This window comes from Thermobia domestica, chromosome 7 (genome assembly GCF_964235325.1).
Source record: "Thermobia domestica chromosome 7, izTheDome1.hap1.1, whole genome shotgun sequence".
NCBI lineage: Eukaryota > Metazoa > Arthropoda > Insecta > Zygentoma > Lepismatidae > Thermobia > Thermobia domestica.
The window spans coordinates 256,381,928-256,396,844 of record NC_137460.1 but is presented as its reverse complement, the minus strand read 5'-3'; the positions used below and the strand labels follow the sequence as shown (position 1 = coordinate 256,396,844).

General features: G+C 34.2%; 1 protein-coding gene across 2 annotated transcripts in view; it reads left to right on the top strand.

The window, feature by feature from the left end:
- The window catches only part of LOC145690843 (uncharacterized), a 112,356-nt gene that overhangs the window by 85,492 nt on the left and 11,947 nt on the right, over positions 1–14,917 (top strand). Inside the window, exon 3 of one of the 2 annotated variants that reach the window (XM_081766196.1) lies at positions 10,919–13,213. The exons of the other annotated variant lie outside the window; for it this stretch is intronic. Coding sequence (XP_081622322.1) covers positions 10,919–11,732 — 814 coding nt within the window. The 3' untranslated portion in view covers positions 11,733–13,213. Of the gene's footprint in view, positions 1–10,918; positions 13,214–14,917 lie in introns of those variants that run through there. 2 annotated transcript variants of the gene reach the window in all.

Sequence of the window (14,917 nt, the reverse complement as noted above, 5' to 3'; positions counted from 1 at the left end):
CATAGGTGTTTTTAACTGTCCTCGTTTACTTCTATGTCTGTGTTGTGTCATAATGGTTACAGTGTAATCCGTGCAAAGCGTTCAACAGGTTAAACAATCTGATAAAAAGCGGTTACCTTTTTATATATAAAAAACAGTGGTTAGGGCGTGCCTTCGGTGCCCATGGTCATGGGTTCAATTTCCGGAGAGACACTCAACAATTTCGATGTTGATCCAGCATCGTGAGGACAATTGGGGAGTTATCTTAAGTAAGAGGTAGCGGACTCCAGTCTAGAAAGCCGGCATTAGGGTGTCGTGGCGCTGACTACACATCCCCATTTGGAACATAAACCCGCTGGTAGGTCCAGATCCTAAGGGACTGTTACGCCAGGAGTTTAATTTGTTTTAATTATCTTAAATTCCGTTTTTTTTTTTGTTAATTTTATTCAACATTTTCTTTTCAATTGGTTTGCGGAACTCAGCACTACTTGTTTTCTTTCTAATTCATGTTCATAATTAGCACAATTAATCATTATGAAAAACATTATTTGCAATAAAACTCATCTTTCGTAGCTCTAAATTTAGTTATTTTTAGCATTCTTTTAGTTGAAGGGCGTTTTATTTCCCCCTCGTTTTCCGTTTTTTTTTTCTAGTTTTACCTATGTTTCTTTGAACGGATGTTGCGCCCATGGGCACGTAGTGTGTCCGTTTACAAAAGCGGGCCTTACAGGATTCTTACTTCGCAATTGGGTGATACCGGGTTCAAATCCGGAGACCGGCCATCCTGACTGAGGATTTTAAAGGGTTCTTCCTTAGTTACACTAGGCAAATGCTGGGATAGTACCTTAATCTAAGGCTCTGGAAACCTTCCTTCCACTTCCTTTTCCAATGTTGTTTTCATCTGTTGATTACTACAGTGTAAAATAGCATCTGAGGATGTATCTGGTAGCTTATAGTAAATAAACAATAATGACATAATATCTTGTCATAATGACGTGCATTTCTTGATGAAAGTTTGGGTTAATTTAAGTACAGCCTTACGGCCCTAACAGATTGATTAAGGTTTGATATCAATTTCCTGACTTTTAAATAATGTTTTCATATTGTTTTATCTCCCAATTGTCTCATGTATGTCTCCACCGAAAATTGAACCTGAGATCACATTCGAATGTGTTAAGTATTTTTGAGCATTTTAATATACAAAATACAAAACACATCAATGATACGATACATGAATATATGTTGGTTACGTCCTACAACGTATATTAAAAAAACCTGGAGGGTGAAGGAAAGATCAACAGAAAGAAATATTTTTTTTTATTTACTCCTTCAACAAACCCTCGACTTCAGAAGGGCAAACCATAATAAGTGATAAATATCATACAACAAACACTTTTATTTTTTTACCTAATAATATACATATACTACACAACCATATCGCTATCCAGAAATTCTCTTGTGTATGTTTAAAAATCTACTATGGTGCCACACCAACCAGTCTATATTTTTTGTTATACCTTCGAAGTGAAAGGCATTCATTATTAAATTTGTTGATGGTTGGACTCCAGTGAGTTAGAAACTAAAAAAATTAAGTTTGTTTTGTCTAGTATTCTTGCGATTCGAAGGGTCTTATCTAAGAGATCTTTCATTTGTTTATGAGAGAATACTGAAGTTTATTTTCTAAGAATAAAATAATTGTTTTCAATGTGAAGCTAACATCAAGTTTTGGAAGAGGGTCTGAATAGAAGAATTTGTTACCATTTACATCAGCTCTTTCAGACGGTTAAGTTCGCTATACTCTGAAATGGGAAGAAGTCAAATTTGGAAGCATTTTACTAAAGAGATTTCCACAGAAAGTGCAATATGTAAATATTGCAAGGTTAAAATAAAGAACAAAGGTAGCACAAGTGTATTATGGAAACATTTAAAAGGCCAGCATCCTACAATATCAGTGAATCCGGAAAAAGTTCCATCATTCGAAGACGATGTACTAATGGAAGAAGAAACCCTGGACAAACCAAAGTAAGTGTCTTTTACAATCATGTTTCTTTATAAATACAACGTATGTGTGTATGTATGTAGGGAGAGAGAGCTACTTAGAAAGCAAGAGGGAAGATGAAAAGATTTATTTTTATTATTAATCGCATAATAATCACAACGCAGAGTAATTAGTAAAAAATAATATATTATTTAAAATATAGGAGCATTTACTACAACCACACTACACTGCTGAAAAATTATAGAAAAATGCAATTTAATAACGGAAGGGGATGAAATTCATACCATGCAGACATTACCATGGACACCCACAAATAAAAAATCTAGGGAAAGGCAAAATTTACCAGTGTTTGGCAAACCTCAATCTAAGTGTTAATTAGTTAATATTGCATTTTTTTTTATTCCCGTAAATGCAAGTACATAGTTTTCAAAACTGAGGGGTGGGGAATACCCGCTTGCCCATCCCTGCGAGCATTACGGTCCATCAGGTCATGGTCATTACGTATTACTAATCACTAAATTGATGACGAAACTGCCAGAAAAGTATTACAGGCAGGAAGACTGTGTCTTGTAGAGCTTCCACAAGCTGCAATAATAATAGCTGCAACGTAACATCATTGTATGAAAGTATTGGACGTGTTCCTGAAAAATCATTGATAGTTCTTTAGTGCTCTCTCTTGAGAGCACAGATGGGCTAAGGTAAACATATTGTTAACATATTTAAATAGATGATATGATATAGATGGTATGTGCAGATAACGTAGAGCCCCACAAAAGAAGCTATAGACTATCTTCCATTATGGCATCAAAAGTGCTTCTTTTTCTTTCTCTTTTTTGGTTTTACTTAGTCCGATTGTTTCCTCTCAGAACAAAAAGGCAAACCTTGTCCCCTAGTTGATTTTCTCTGTAGAATTGGACTGTTTTTCATATCAAAGAAAGACAAGGAAAATTAGTTACCGTATAACGTTTTTAAGTAAGAGTAAGCCAAGAAATTAAATTATTATGACTCTTATACCCTATGTTGGGTGGCTGTCATTATCACGAATTCCAGAATTGCAAATACGAACTTTTATGAAACAAGTAGCATGCGAAAAAGGACCCTAAAGTTCAAAATTGGTATATTACTCTAAACAAGGACTGGGGAGCATAGTGGCTCAGTAAGCCCTCCCCGCTGGTATAGCGGCTAGCACATTTGCCTTTAGTGTACCGGGTCGATTCGCGGTTGGAGAGCCTTTGAAATTTTAACTGTCCTCGATGTTTCTGTTCGTTGAGTTGATTTTGAGTTTAACGCCCCATTCAGCAGGGAGACAATATGAGACGTGGACCTACTGCTTAACGTGAAATCCGAACCACATGATCTCCCGCCGGGAATCAAACCCGGGTCTCCATTAAATATATCACTCACATTCTTAGTTGATGTGTGATATACTTAATGAAACGCTTCATACTCTTTGGTGAGAAAACGTGAGCGAGAATTTAAGATAAAACTGCCTCATAACTATAATAGGAAATTAGAACATAAAAGCATCATTTCAAATGTAAATTAGCCCATAGTGTGAATAGACCCTTAATAGAAAAACTTAATGTAATATTGTTCTTAAAACTTACGGGAAAAAAATATATTTATTTAAGTGTTGAAACCCCATTTCAATTTGCGGGGTAGTGCGAAGTTTCTCTCTCTAAGTTAGTCTTTTTTTAATGTTAAAAAAAACTATTTTTATCCCGAAACGATCAAGAACGACCTGTGAGTCTTATGAATCATTTATACGTGATTTGAATCCCCATTTTAAAATTGTGACCAACTTTACGCAGATGCTTAGATATACACTTGCACATATCAATTTATATTACCCCAATAGTACTCTGTACTTAAGGTAGCTAATTTCAGCTTTCTTTAAGCCAACTTAAAACGAGTAAAATATATACAATGAATATTATTCCATCAGTTGAAGATACAATCGATTACGAATGTTTCAACTCTGGAGATTTTACACATTACATACTTTGGTTATAAGTATAAAAATGCAAACTGAAGAAGTTTAACTACCTGTAAATTAAAGTTATATCACGAGAAAAAAAAGATATTTCACATTCTTTTTTCACGTATTCAAAAATACTTTAGGTTGTCCTTTGTGCTTTCAGTTAATAAAGTGGCATGAATTGAATGTTTAATAATATTTATCTTAAATTAGTGTCTGCTTTCAAATATATTTTAGATACCAAAGAGCCAGGGATGTAATGGAGGGTATACGCGGATATACGGCGTATACCCACCTCTAATTTTTGGAAACTATCGTATAGCCACCTAAAATTTAGGAAGTACGCAGGTATACGCTACATTCAATCAATAGTATACTCACTTCATTGGAACAAACAACAACTGCTTTTCATTTGCTTTATTTAAAACAAAAAAGTCTCACTAAACACCTGGTCGTCAGGCTGTTACCGGGAATGATGTCTAAATTCTTTTAAAATATTTGGGTTTTCAGGACGTGCTAATCAAATCTCTTCTATAATGGAAAACAGCGCTCTGAACATGCAGTGTTTTTTTTTCCTTAAGATGTCACATGCGTTGTTCCTATCTTCCAAATTCCAAGTTCAAATTCAAAGTCTGTCGATTGGATACAATTTGAGCAAGGCAATATGGGATTTAACCAGTTCCTTTCTAATCGCGGAAGGAGGTTCCGAAAAAATGTGGTCTTTACTTTAAGAGTTAAGAGGAAATTAAATGAATATTTTGGGCTAAGAAATCGTTGGCCTCTACAAAAATAACAAAACATCTGACCTATCTTCGGTCTAGTTTGAAGCATTCATCGTCGTTCCCAATACCACCAAATACAACAGCGAAGATCGAATTAGTACTGCTCCTTTGTAGCCGCAATTGACATCAAAGAAAGGAGCGATTAATTTCGATAAATACTCAGCAGCTAGTACTAGTAGTACTTTTTCTTCAACCTACCGAAGAAAAAAGGGGCGGGTTAAAAATAAACATTTTTCTTTGTTGTTTCATTTTCTTTCACATAAAAAAAAGAAAATTGAAGAAAAATTGTTAATAGGAAGGGGTAGAAAACGAAAGTCAGGAAAGACTTGTAGCGTATGAGCATATCACAGCAATCTTTAATCATTTCGATGGGGATTTATGGTACGAATCGCTACCATGAAGTCATGTTGTTTTAAACGCTTATTAAGCTCATATAACACGTGTTGAACCTTTTTTTTATTGGTCAAGTCAAGCATGGATAAGAGAAAAACCCCAGATGCGTTTTGGAATCAGATGGTAAATTTGGCAGTGCCAAGTGGGGGCGGAGGGGCGTGACTTTTTTTCTTAATGGAAATTTTTAAAAAATCCCACTCTTAGTTTGCAAGTATATTTATTTATTAAAATTTTGCATACGGGTTGTGTGCACCTTTTAGTATTTCTCTCTTTCTTTTCTTTTCTTTTTTTTTTTTTTTGAGATCCCTAGCTGAACCCAGGCCTAGACCCGAGGGGTACAAATAATCCGAGAGGGTGATTTTTCAGGAAAAAATCCGGTTTTCCCGAATTTTCAGATTCATGTGTATGATACGGACATGTGGGTAGTACCATTGGAAAGGGCGTGTAATACTGAAGAAAATGACGTTTTGAATCATGATCCTATTTTAAATAGTAATGTTGTAGGAATTTTTAGGATATATGTATATATATCCATAAATGGGTCACCTTCAGATTTTCAAATTTTTTTCTGCTCTTTGTTTTCAAGATACCAAATTGAAATTTTGCACACGCATCACGTATGTTCCAAAAGATTTTCAGATCCCTACGTGAACCCAGGCCGGGCCAGAGGGGCGAAATGTTCCGACAAGGGTGATTTAAAAAAAAACGGTTTTCCTGAATTTCCTGGTTCAGGTGTACGATATGGACATGTGATGGTACCATTGGAAAGGGTGCGTAATACTGAAGAAAGTGGCGTTTGAACCATGATGCTAGGCCAAGTAGGAATGACGCAGTATTCTTTTTTGAATATATATAAGTGGGCGTAAAAATTTTGAAAAAAAAATTCGAAAAAGCTCTCGGTTTTCCTCGCTTTTCTCATTTCTGGTGTATAATACGGACAAGCGAGTGGTACCGTTGGAAAAGGTAATGCTCTATTCTGAAAAAAAAAAAGGTATGAACCTAGATCCTACTATAACTAGTAAGGAAGCAGTAACTGTTTGAGTGAAAGTCTAAAATTTACTTCAGAAAGTGGAAATCCCAAAAGGTTTAAACTTTCTTTGTGGGTTGACGAATTAATAGTTGCTTCGTAATTTGCAAAATGTCCAAGAAGGTGTTAGCAAATCGGTTAAAGAGGAAAAGAGACAATAGCTGTGTAAATTTCATTGACAAAAATGCGAAAACAAATACATCGAGAAATAGTGAGGAAAAATCCAAAGAACACGTTACTTTGCCATCTACTACTTCATGGAAAGACATAAGTATATTTATTTATTTATTTATTTATTTGACATTATAAAGGTTGTTATGGCATCTCCGGCTTGATAACGAAGATATCAGATGGATAACGTCCTTCGTTAAAGGCATTGGATAGGAGAGTACTTGGGGCTTGTAGGTTAGGTACTATTCCGACATTTGCCTGCTGCGAATGAAGAAAAACCTCTCTTAGGATAGCCGACCTGCAAAAGCTTTTCCATATCCTATTGACCGATTTATAATAATAATAATAATTATTATTATTATTATTATTATTATTTATTATTATTATTGGGATCAAGACTTAAATTTCGCTGGAAACAACTGTTCGAGCAATTCTACTCTTAAAAACTCAACAGCTAGCCATCCTTACTGATCTTTCCAAGCCTTTTACAGATTAAGTGAATGCTGGAATAGTACATCAGCTTATAAGTCTAGGCAGCATCCTTTTCAAATTAATTTGTCTGACAGTATACTCGAAACACCTTTCAACAACTGAGAAAATATCTGACCACGAAAATTGCAATCTAACTAGAAGAGCTAAACTTGCGGGTTTTCTTATTTGCTTCCTCGGTTTTAATAATAATAATAATAATAATAAACTTAGTTTACTACTTTTATTAGTTTAGGAAATCATTTTAGGAGGAGAGCATTTTTTGTCTTTATCAATTTTTCCTTTCTTTCCAGGATGCGTATTTCTTTATATTTTTATAACTATCACCAGATACAGTTAGATACTGCATATCTAACAACAACAACAATAATAATAGAAAAGATTTTGGAAGGTATCGGCCGGGGCCTGTTTAGTAGGTACTATCCCGGTATTTGCCTGGTAGAACTGAGGAAAACCCCAGTCAGGATGGTTGGCAGCGGGAATCGAACCCACGATCTACCGAATGTGAAGCCACGCTCTACCACTTGAGCTACTTCTCTCCGAAAGATTGTCATTTGTAATTTTTAAAAATCGGTCCTGACGGGAAACCTAAACCTCGAATCGAAAGAAATTATCGGCCTAAAGTTTTAGATGGGTATACCGATACTACCCGACTCTAACTTCGGCGCTGGTATCAGGGCTTAATTCAACCATAAATTGACCTCGAAAATGTTCTCCAAGGTGCCTATTTGTTGTTTGGTCGAAGCGGCTCTTTTGAATCGCTTCTGATAAAAAAAAATAAACGTTTAATTAGAAAAGAAAAACTTGTCGGATCAAGTTGCAAGCACGAAAAATATTCGATCATAAGGTCTCCGCTTTCGTCGCATGCTTAATTCGGTCTAAGTTTGTCTTGAAATTGGCATCTAGAGCAAACGAAAACTTCGTGTCTGAAGATCTCAACAAAGACTAGATTTGAACAGTGGTATAACCTAAGTTTATTTCTGCTTTTCTGAGACATCTAAAATTCTAAGTTCATCTTATGGACTCATAGTAGGTGTGGTAGTTCAGGGAAACATCTTGTCTTCGTATTATTGTATTGTTCATTTGCCTATTCTTTATACTTAGCTATTAACGCTTCAAGTCATTAATTATTTGCTTATTGAACAACTGTTGCAATTGTTTTAATTGAATAGTTGAGTGACACAGTAGCCTAAGTACCAACAGCAATAAGGCCGATATTAATATTAATACGGATACTAATTTCGACATTATTGCTGTTGGTACTTAGGCTGCTGGGTCACTCAACTTATCAATTCTAAAATGGTCATGCGCCAACGAAACCAAAATTAAACTTTTTCTATTTTAATGCAATTAAGATCCGACAGAAGAAAGCTAAATTCATTCTCCGAGCAAAAGAACAACTAAACACAATTTGGGAGAGAGAGAAGGAGAGAGGTAGTAATTTGCAGGACGGACAAACTACAGATGAGAGCAATTAATCTCTTCTTGGTTATGGCCCTGATTATCACAGCAGCCAGTAGGCTGTGGTTCGCGACCGATTTACAATGTTAAAATTCAAAATTTCAATCTTAAATTACTCCAAATGTAATCAACATTTTAACTCAAACGAGATATGTGTATTTCTGTGTACAATAAATACATTTTTTGAAAGTTTCTTAGTGATAGATAGGACCAAAGGAATGAGCAAGGTAGCGGAAATAACATTGGCCCAAGTCATTTTTTTCTTCTTATAGTTATCAGTCATACAAGTACAACAACTTCTACAGCCTGACCTACTTAGCTCAGAGAGCTAAATAAGGTTTTAAATTAATCCCTAACATTATAGGTAATCTTTTTCTTAGCCTCTGGTTGATAGGTTAAGTGGTTCGGTAACTGTCCTCCAAAACATAGCTCTCCATTAAGACTTCTCTTGTTTCTTCATATACATATCCTGCTTGTTATGCAACTGATATGCGCAGAAAGCCAGTGCGAATTGCCTATAAGCAAGGATATTTCATAACGAACTTTAAATCTTAATATTGCAAAGACTAATAGTATTGAAACAATCGATATATATATACGTGTGTGTGTGTGAGTGTGACAAGGGATGGAGCGTATACCCACCTAAAAAATTAGCATTACATCACTGCAAAGAGCATTGTTGGTGTGGAAATTATACATAGACCCTGGGTCAATCCATTTCAAATCAACCAATGAGATTGCTATCAACATTTTGATTTACTTGCTTTAAAAAAATAAGGTTGGTGGAATGAGAATGTGGGAGTACCCCGAGAAAACCCATGAGCATGATGTCCACCACAAACTTACTTAACCAGGGATGGAACCAGGGACCGCAACAGAGGTAACCACTCTACCACTGAGCCACCAAGTCCCCTACAAGGTTATATTATTTAGAAAGTTGAAAATCAGTCGTCATTCATTTTTAGATGCTTACTATCTTTATGAGGATTCGTTTCGTGTAGCTATTTGTGAACTTTGCAAAGGTTTGCGGTAAATTCTGTAGCTCCTTTATTTCTGACGATGTTACTTTAAAAAAGATATTGAAAGTAAACTGAATGTACTACTTGATACCTAGGGCTTATTTAATCATATTGTGCTATAAATAACTTTAAAACATTATTAAATATTATAGTCTAAATAACGAAAAGAGTATTTTTTTATTTTTAGCTCACTTCTTGACTTCACTTCATTTTTTACTCTGTAAAGACTTCGTTGTATTCTAGTTTTTACTAATGTTTCAGACTTGTGAGCCTTATGCTCTTTCTTGTGGGGATCTTCAATTATTATGATTACGATTTTTCTAAAATCGACTACATTCAATATAAATATGTATGAAAATTCACTCACTTTAAAAATCTCCCACGAAACAATCTTTATTTAAATAGCAATAAGTCGCTTAGGACTCGTCTAATTTTTGAGTTATGACTTTTTATGTGCTGAAATTCGGTTTATTAGCAACTAAACTACCACTGAATGAATTCTACAATGAATATAACCAATTTTATAACAATCAGAGTGTTTTCTTTTGATTTTAGCATCTTACAAATACTGTAACTCAAAAACTAGAAAGGTCTAGTAACAGAACTTCAAAAGACTTATTACTATCTAAATAAAGATTGTTTTGTGAAAATCTGAGTTTTTTTAAAATTTCTCTTTTCATGTATTGAATATAGCATTTAAAAAAAAATAACAATGTTTGAAGACCAGTACAAGAAGCAGCATAAGACTCACAGGTCTGAAACTTTTGTATAAAAAAAAAAGTCTTTACAGATGAAAGAAATGAAGATGTGTCTTATTTTTTTTCTTTCGAAACTTTAACACCGGAAGAATTGTAGAAAATGGTACAGAAACAGATTGAACAATAGATCCTCTCCTTTCAAAAATTATAATTTTCGTTATCTAAACTATAACATTTAACAATAATTAGAGGTATTTATAGTACAGTATACATAAATGTGTCCTAGGCATCAGTACATTTAATTTATTTTCTTTCTTTTCTTTTCTACTCTCTAAATATAGTAGAACCTTGTGTAAAAATATTAAGAAAACCTAAATATTGATTGCGACCTGATTGGTTGATTTGAAATGGATTGATCACCCTGACTTCTCATCCTCATTTTTAGATCTAAAGACATGCAATCCTACAAACGAAAAAATAAGTATTGTGCACGTTATTTGCAAGTTATATATACAAGTACGTGCGGCAAACGAATCACCTCTACTTCCGGTTTCAAGACATTAAAAAAAGGTCCTTACTCAAATAGTAATTATTTTTGATCTAAAATGCGTAAGTAGTACTGCTTCAGTGTGTAATGAAACCTTTTAGTTTAACATCCCGCATTATGTCTTGTAGGTTTAAAGAAGACGGATGACTTTGAAAGTAAATGATTAAGGAAGTATTGGTGATGTGAGAATGTGGGAGGAAACTGAAACCCACGAGGAAATTCATGTCATGATTGTTGTCCATCACAAACTGATATTGCTTGGGATTGAACCAGGGACCTTCGTACTAGATTTGAATGCTTGTTACCACAGTCACCGTTTTCTCTTCCTAATGTGAAATAAGTTTGATAACTTTTTTTTTTTTTTTTTTTTTTTAGTGAACCTGAACCATCTCCAGGACCATCAACAAGTTCACTCCAGCGCACGAGTTCAGGAGAAAGGGGGAAAGAAATCCATGTAGAGACCGAAAGAGCACCAGAAACTTCTACATCTGGCACGCCAAAGCGACGTAAAACATCCCTCAAACAAACTACACTCATGGGATTGATCAAGGATACAAGGCCATGTCCACCAACGCGGTCTGATACAATCGATCTGAAAATTGCTCGGATGATTGTGTTAGATCTCATGCCAATTTCTGTTGTCGAAGGTGTAGGGTTTCGTGAACTTATTTCGGAAATTGAACCAAATTATCATATTTTATCGCGTCAGTCGGCAACCAGGAAAATTGAACGTCTTTATGAAACTGTAAAAAATAGTGTTAAAGATGAGGTAAACAAAACTGCCACTGTAGCTCTAACATTTGATTGTTGGTCATCAAGAGCATCTCAGTCGTACGTAACCATCACGGCCCATCACTTAACAGAGGATTTTGTTCTCCGTAGTCATGTCTTCGAGACGGTAGATATTGAAGCACGACACACTTCAGAAAATCTCGCAGATTATATTCTCTCAGTATGTGAAGAATGGAATATCCATTCAAAAGTTATTGGGATTGTTCACGATAACGCGAGTAATATTGTTGCCGCCCTTAATATGCTTCCATTTGAAAGTATAAGATGTTTTGCTCATACTCTCCAGCTCTCTGTTAACAAAGGGCTGGAGACCACTGAAATTGCTGATATTTTATTGTTAGCAAGTAGAGTTGTAAACCACTTTAGACAGCACAATTGCTACCAAAGAACTTCTTAATAGACAAGAAGCTCTAAATTTACCGCGTCACAAACTTATCCAACACACACAAACACTATGGAATAGCGCGTTTGAAATGATGCAAAGATTAATAGAACAAAGGAGAGCTATTACAGATGTTCTCACAGACAGGGAAATAACAAAACCTAGACAATATAGATCTTTAGAAATTACAGAAGATAAATGGGAATTAATGGAACAATTAGTAACCCAACTGAAACCGGTGCAAATTGCAGTGAACAACACACAACACTTTCCGTCGTGCTCCCTGTTGCTTTTGCTTTGGTTAATAAACACTTATCTGTAAAGGAAAATGAGAGAGAGAACGTAAGTGAGGGAAAAGAAAATGGGATTGTTGCAATGAAAAAAAACAATCAAACCCAATTTAGAAGATCGTTTAGGTTTGAAAAATCCAAATTATTTATGCAAATCACTGTATGCAATAGCTGCATTTCTTGATCCGCGATACAAAAAGTTAATATTTTTTGAAGACATCTATAAAATGCTAGTTGAAAGTGAAATAAAGAGTAAATTGCAGCAAATAACCGAAAAAGAGTCTCGCGACAATAGTTCTTCCTCTGACGACAGAAAAACTGATATGGAATCAGCGATTAATCTTTTGTTGGGAGAGGAGTACGAGCAATCTACAAAATCAAGTGTAGATGATGAAATTAAACTTTATTTAACTGACCCTGTTTTACCCACATCACGCTGTCCATTGGAATGGTGGCGACAAAATTCTAAACGCTTTCCAAACTTAGGGAAATTAGCTAAAAAGTATCTGCTTATCCCAGCAACATCTGTTCCAGCGGAGAGAGTTTTCTCAACTGCTGGAATGGTTATTTCAGCCAACAGAAGTCGCCTTACACCTGAACATGCCGATAAATTAATTTTTCTAAATAAAAATCTGAAAGATGCATGAGTTTCTTCCTAATTTACATGTTTGGCTACGAAGAATGAAGAATGTAACCTTAAATCTAGGAGAAATATTTCTTTATTATTATTATTATTATTATTATTATTATTATTATTATTATTATTTTTAAAATAGTAAATATTTTTTTGGTCACTTTTTTGTGTACTATTGTCTTGTCACTAGTAGTGAATGTGTATTCCTGTTCGTTTCTCTTCTATAAAAAAAAAAAAGATGATATGATACTTATTAACCTCTATCTTGTCCATTCATAAGTTTGAAAGACTCTTCGACCACCTAACAAAAATAAAATAAAATTTAAAATGTACGGTTAACAAATCGAACTTTCCAGGTTCTTCTCTTCAGAAGTTCAATGGTCGAAGCGGTATCATATGGATGGAGGCGCTTTCGACGGAGGGAGATTATTTTGTTTTGGATCATGGTTCACGAAGTTTCTTCTTTTTTGTTTATTTTTGTTGTTGTTTAGTATTTATCTAGAGATTTTATTTCACGATATACATAATCAGCCTTTAAGTTCTTTTACCTTTTTTATCAAATTTTTTGCTCTCACTTATGTTTATTTGGAAAACTTTCATACTCATTATACAATATACCTATTCCAAGCTCGATTTAATAACTATACATGGATAGGTAACGTAAATCAAGTAGAAAGGTAACAGTTCACAAAACTCAAAAAATATTAATATATTAGATGTGAAATTCGTGAAATAAATGTTTCAACATGTACTGATATGCAAGAAAGAAAAACAAGGCACTTGGAAGGACCAAGGATTCGATCCCAGGATATTTCAATGCCATGTCTTGATCTTGGTAAATGGTGTAGTTGACTTCATTTTAATTCTCGGCAATCCAATCACTGCGGAGAAGTCCTATAAATAATATGATTATTTGGTTTGGGTGGACCAGATCCGAAATAATTGTTCTTGTCTTTTTATACTATATTATTATAAAGCAACATAAAAATATTTATTCAGAAGGTTTACTTTGTGTGTTTTATGCATGTAGAAAGTTTGGATTAAATAAGAAAATTAATCATCTAAAAAGCTTAAGTGTTAAATGCATTCTAAAGTCTGAAAAAAAAAAACAGAAACAGAAACATAGGGCTAAATAAAACTTTGATGATTGTTTTATATATTGTGTATTGTATTGTAAAATGTTTGAATGTATTGTGTTTTACATACTTTAGGAATACGAATTTATTTGTGGACAATATACCTAGGAATAACTAGAGTAATTTTTTATTATGCATTGCTTATCTCAGGGTAAAAGGGTGCTGTCTAGCTTCCCTCTTTTTTCTCTACATTTTTCAAAATATTAGACAAATTAAAGATCAACGTTATAAGAATCTGTGTAATTTTCTAGTTCTTGCAGTATTTTATTAATAAATATTTTATATTGTCTATATATTTATCATTTTCTCTAAATACACCTGCAAATATGGTAATTCGTTTAGGCGATGAACTGTTAAACAACAAACAGTATCTCGGAAACAATAACTTATTAATTGCATTATTTTCTGTCATTCACAAAATACTAAACCAATTTTAATTTTATTCTTTGATTTTTACGATGTTGTGAAGTGTAATAAGATGTGAATGGTACTAGTGAATGCAATTCAGAGAGAAAGACAAAGTAGGATTTATTGCTTCTTAAATTTTAGTTATATGAATTAAAATTAAATGAAGCTATTGTGGAGCTATCATGAAAGGTATTTGCAGAAATGAAAATGAAATTTCTTTTCGAGTTGCTGTAAGTAAAATACCATAAAACTTCATAAATACAAGTCATGAAATCTCTATTTCAAATAAATACGCACTATTGTTATATGAGTATATACGTATATATATATATATATATATATATATATATATATATATATATATATCAGAAATAAAATCATAGGAAAGTTTTAGTGTAGCGTTCCACAGCTGTGCAGTGAGGGCTAATCGAAACGAATGAATTGCAAGTGGATGATGATGAAAGAATCGCTGGAATTAGAAAAAAGTTTGAAGAAACGGGAGAACCCAAAGAAAACCCACGAACACTACGTCGTCCATCACGAACTCGCTTGGCCTGGGATCGAACCAGAGATCCTTGGAACAAGAGGTGAGCGCTCTACCACTAAGCCACCGTGCCCCCATGGTAGAAAAATAGGTTATGTTCTCTAACTGATACATTAGAAAGTTGATTTTAAGACATATAATATGAAGATTAATAATGTGTGTATCATAGATTCGTGATTTTTCGTTTC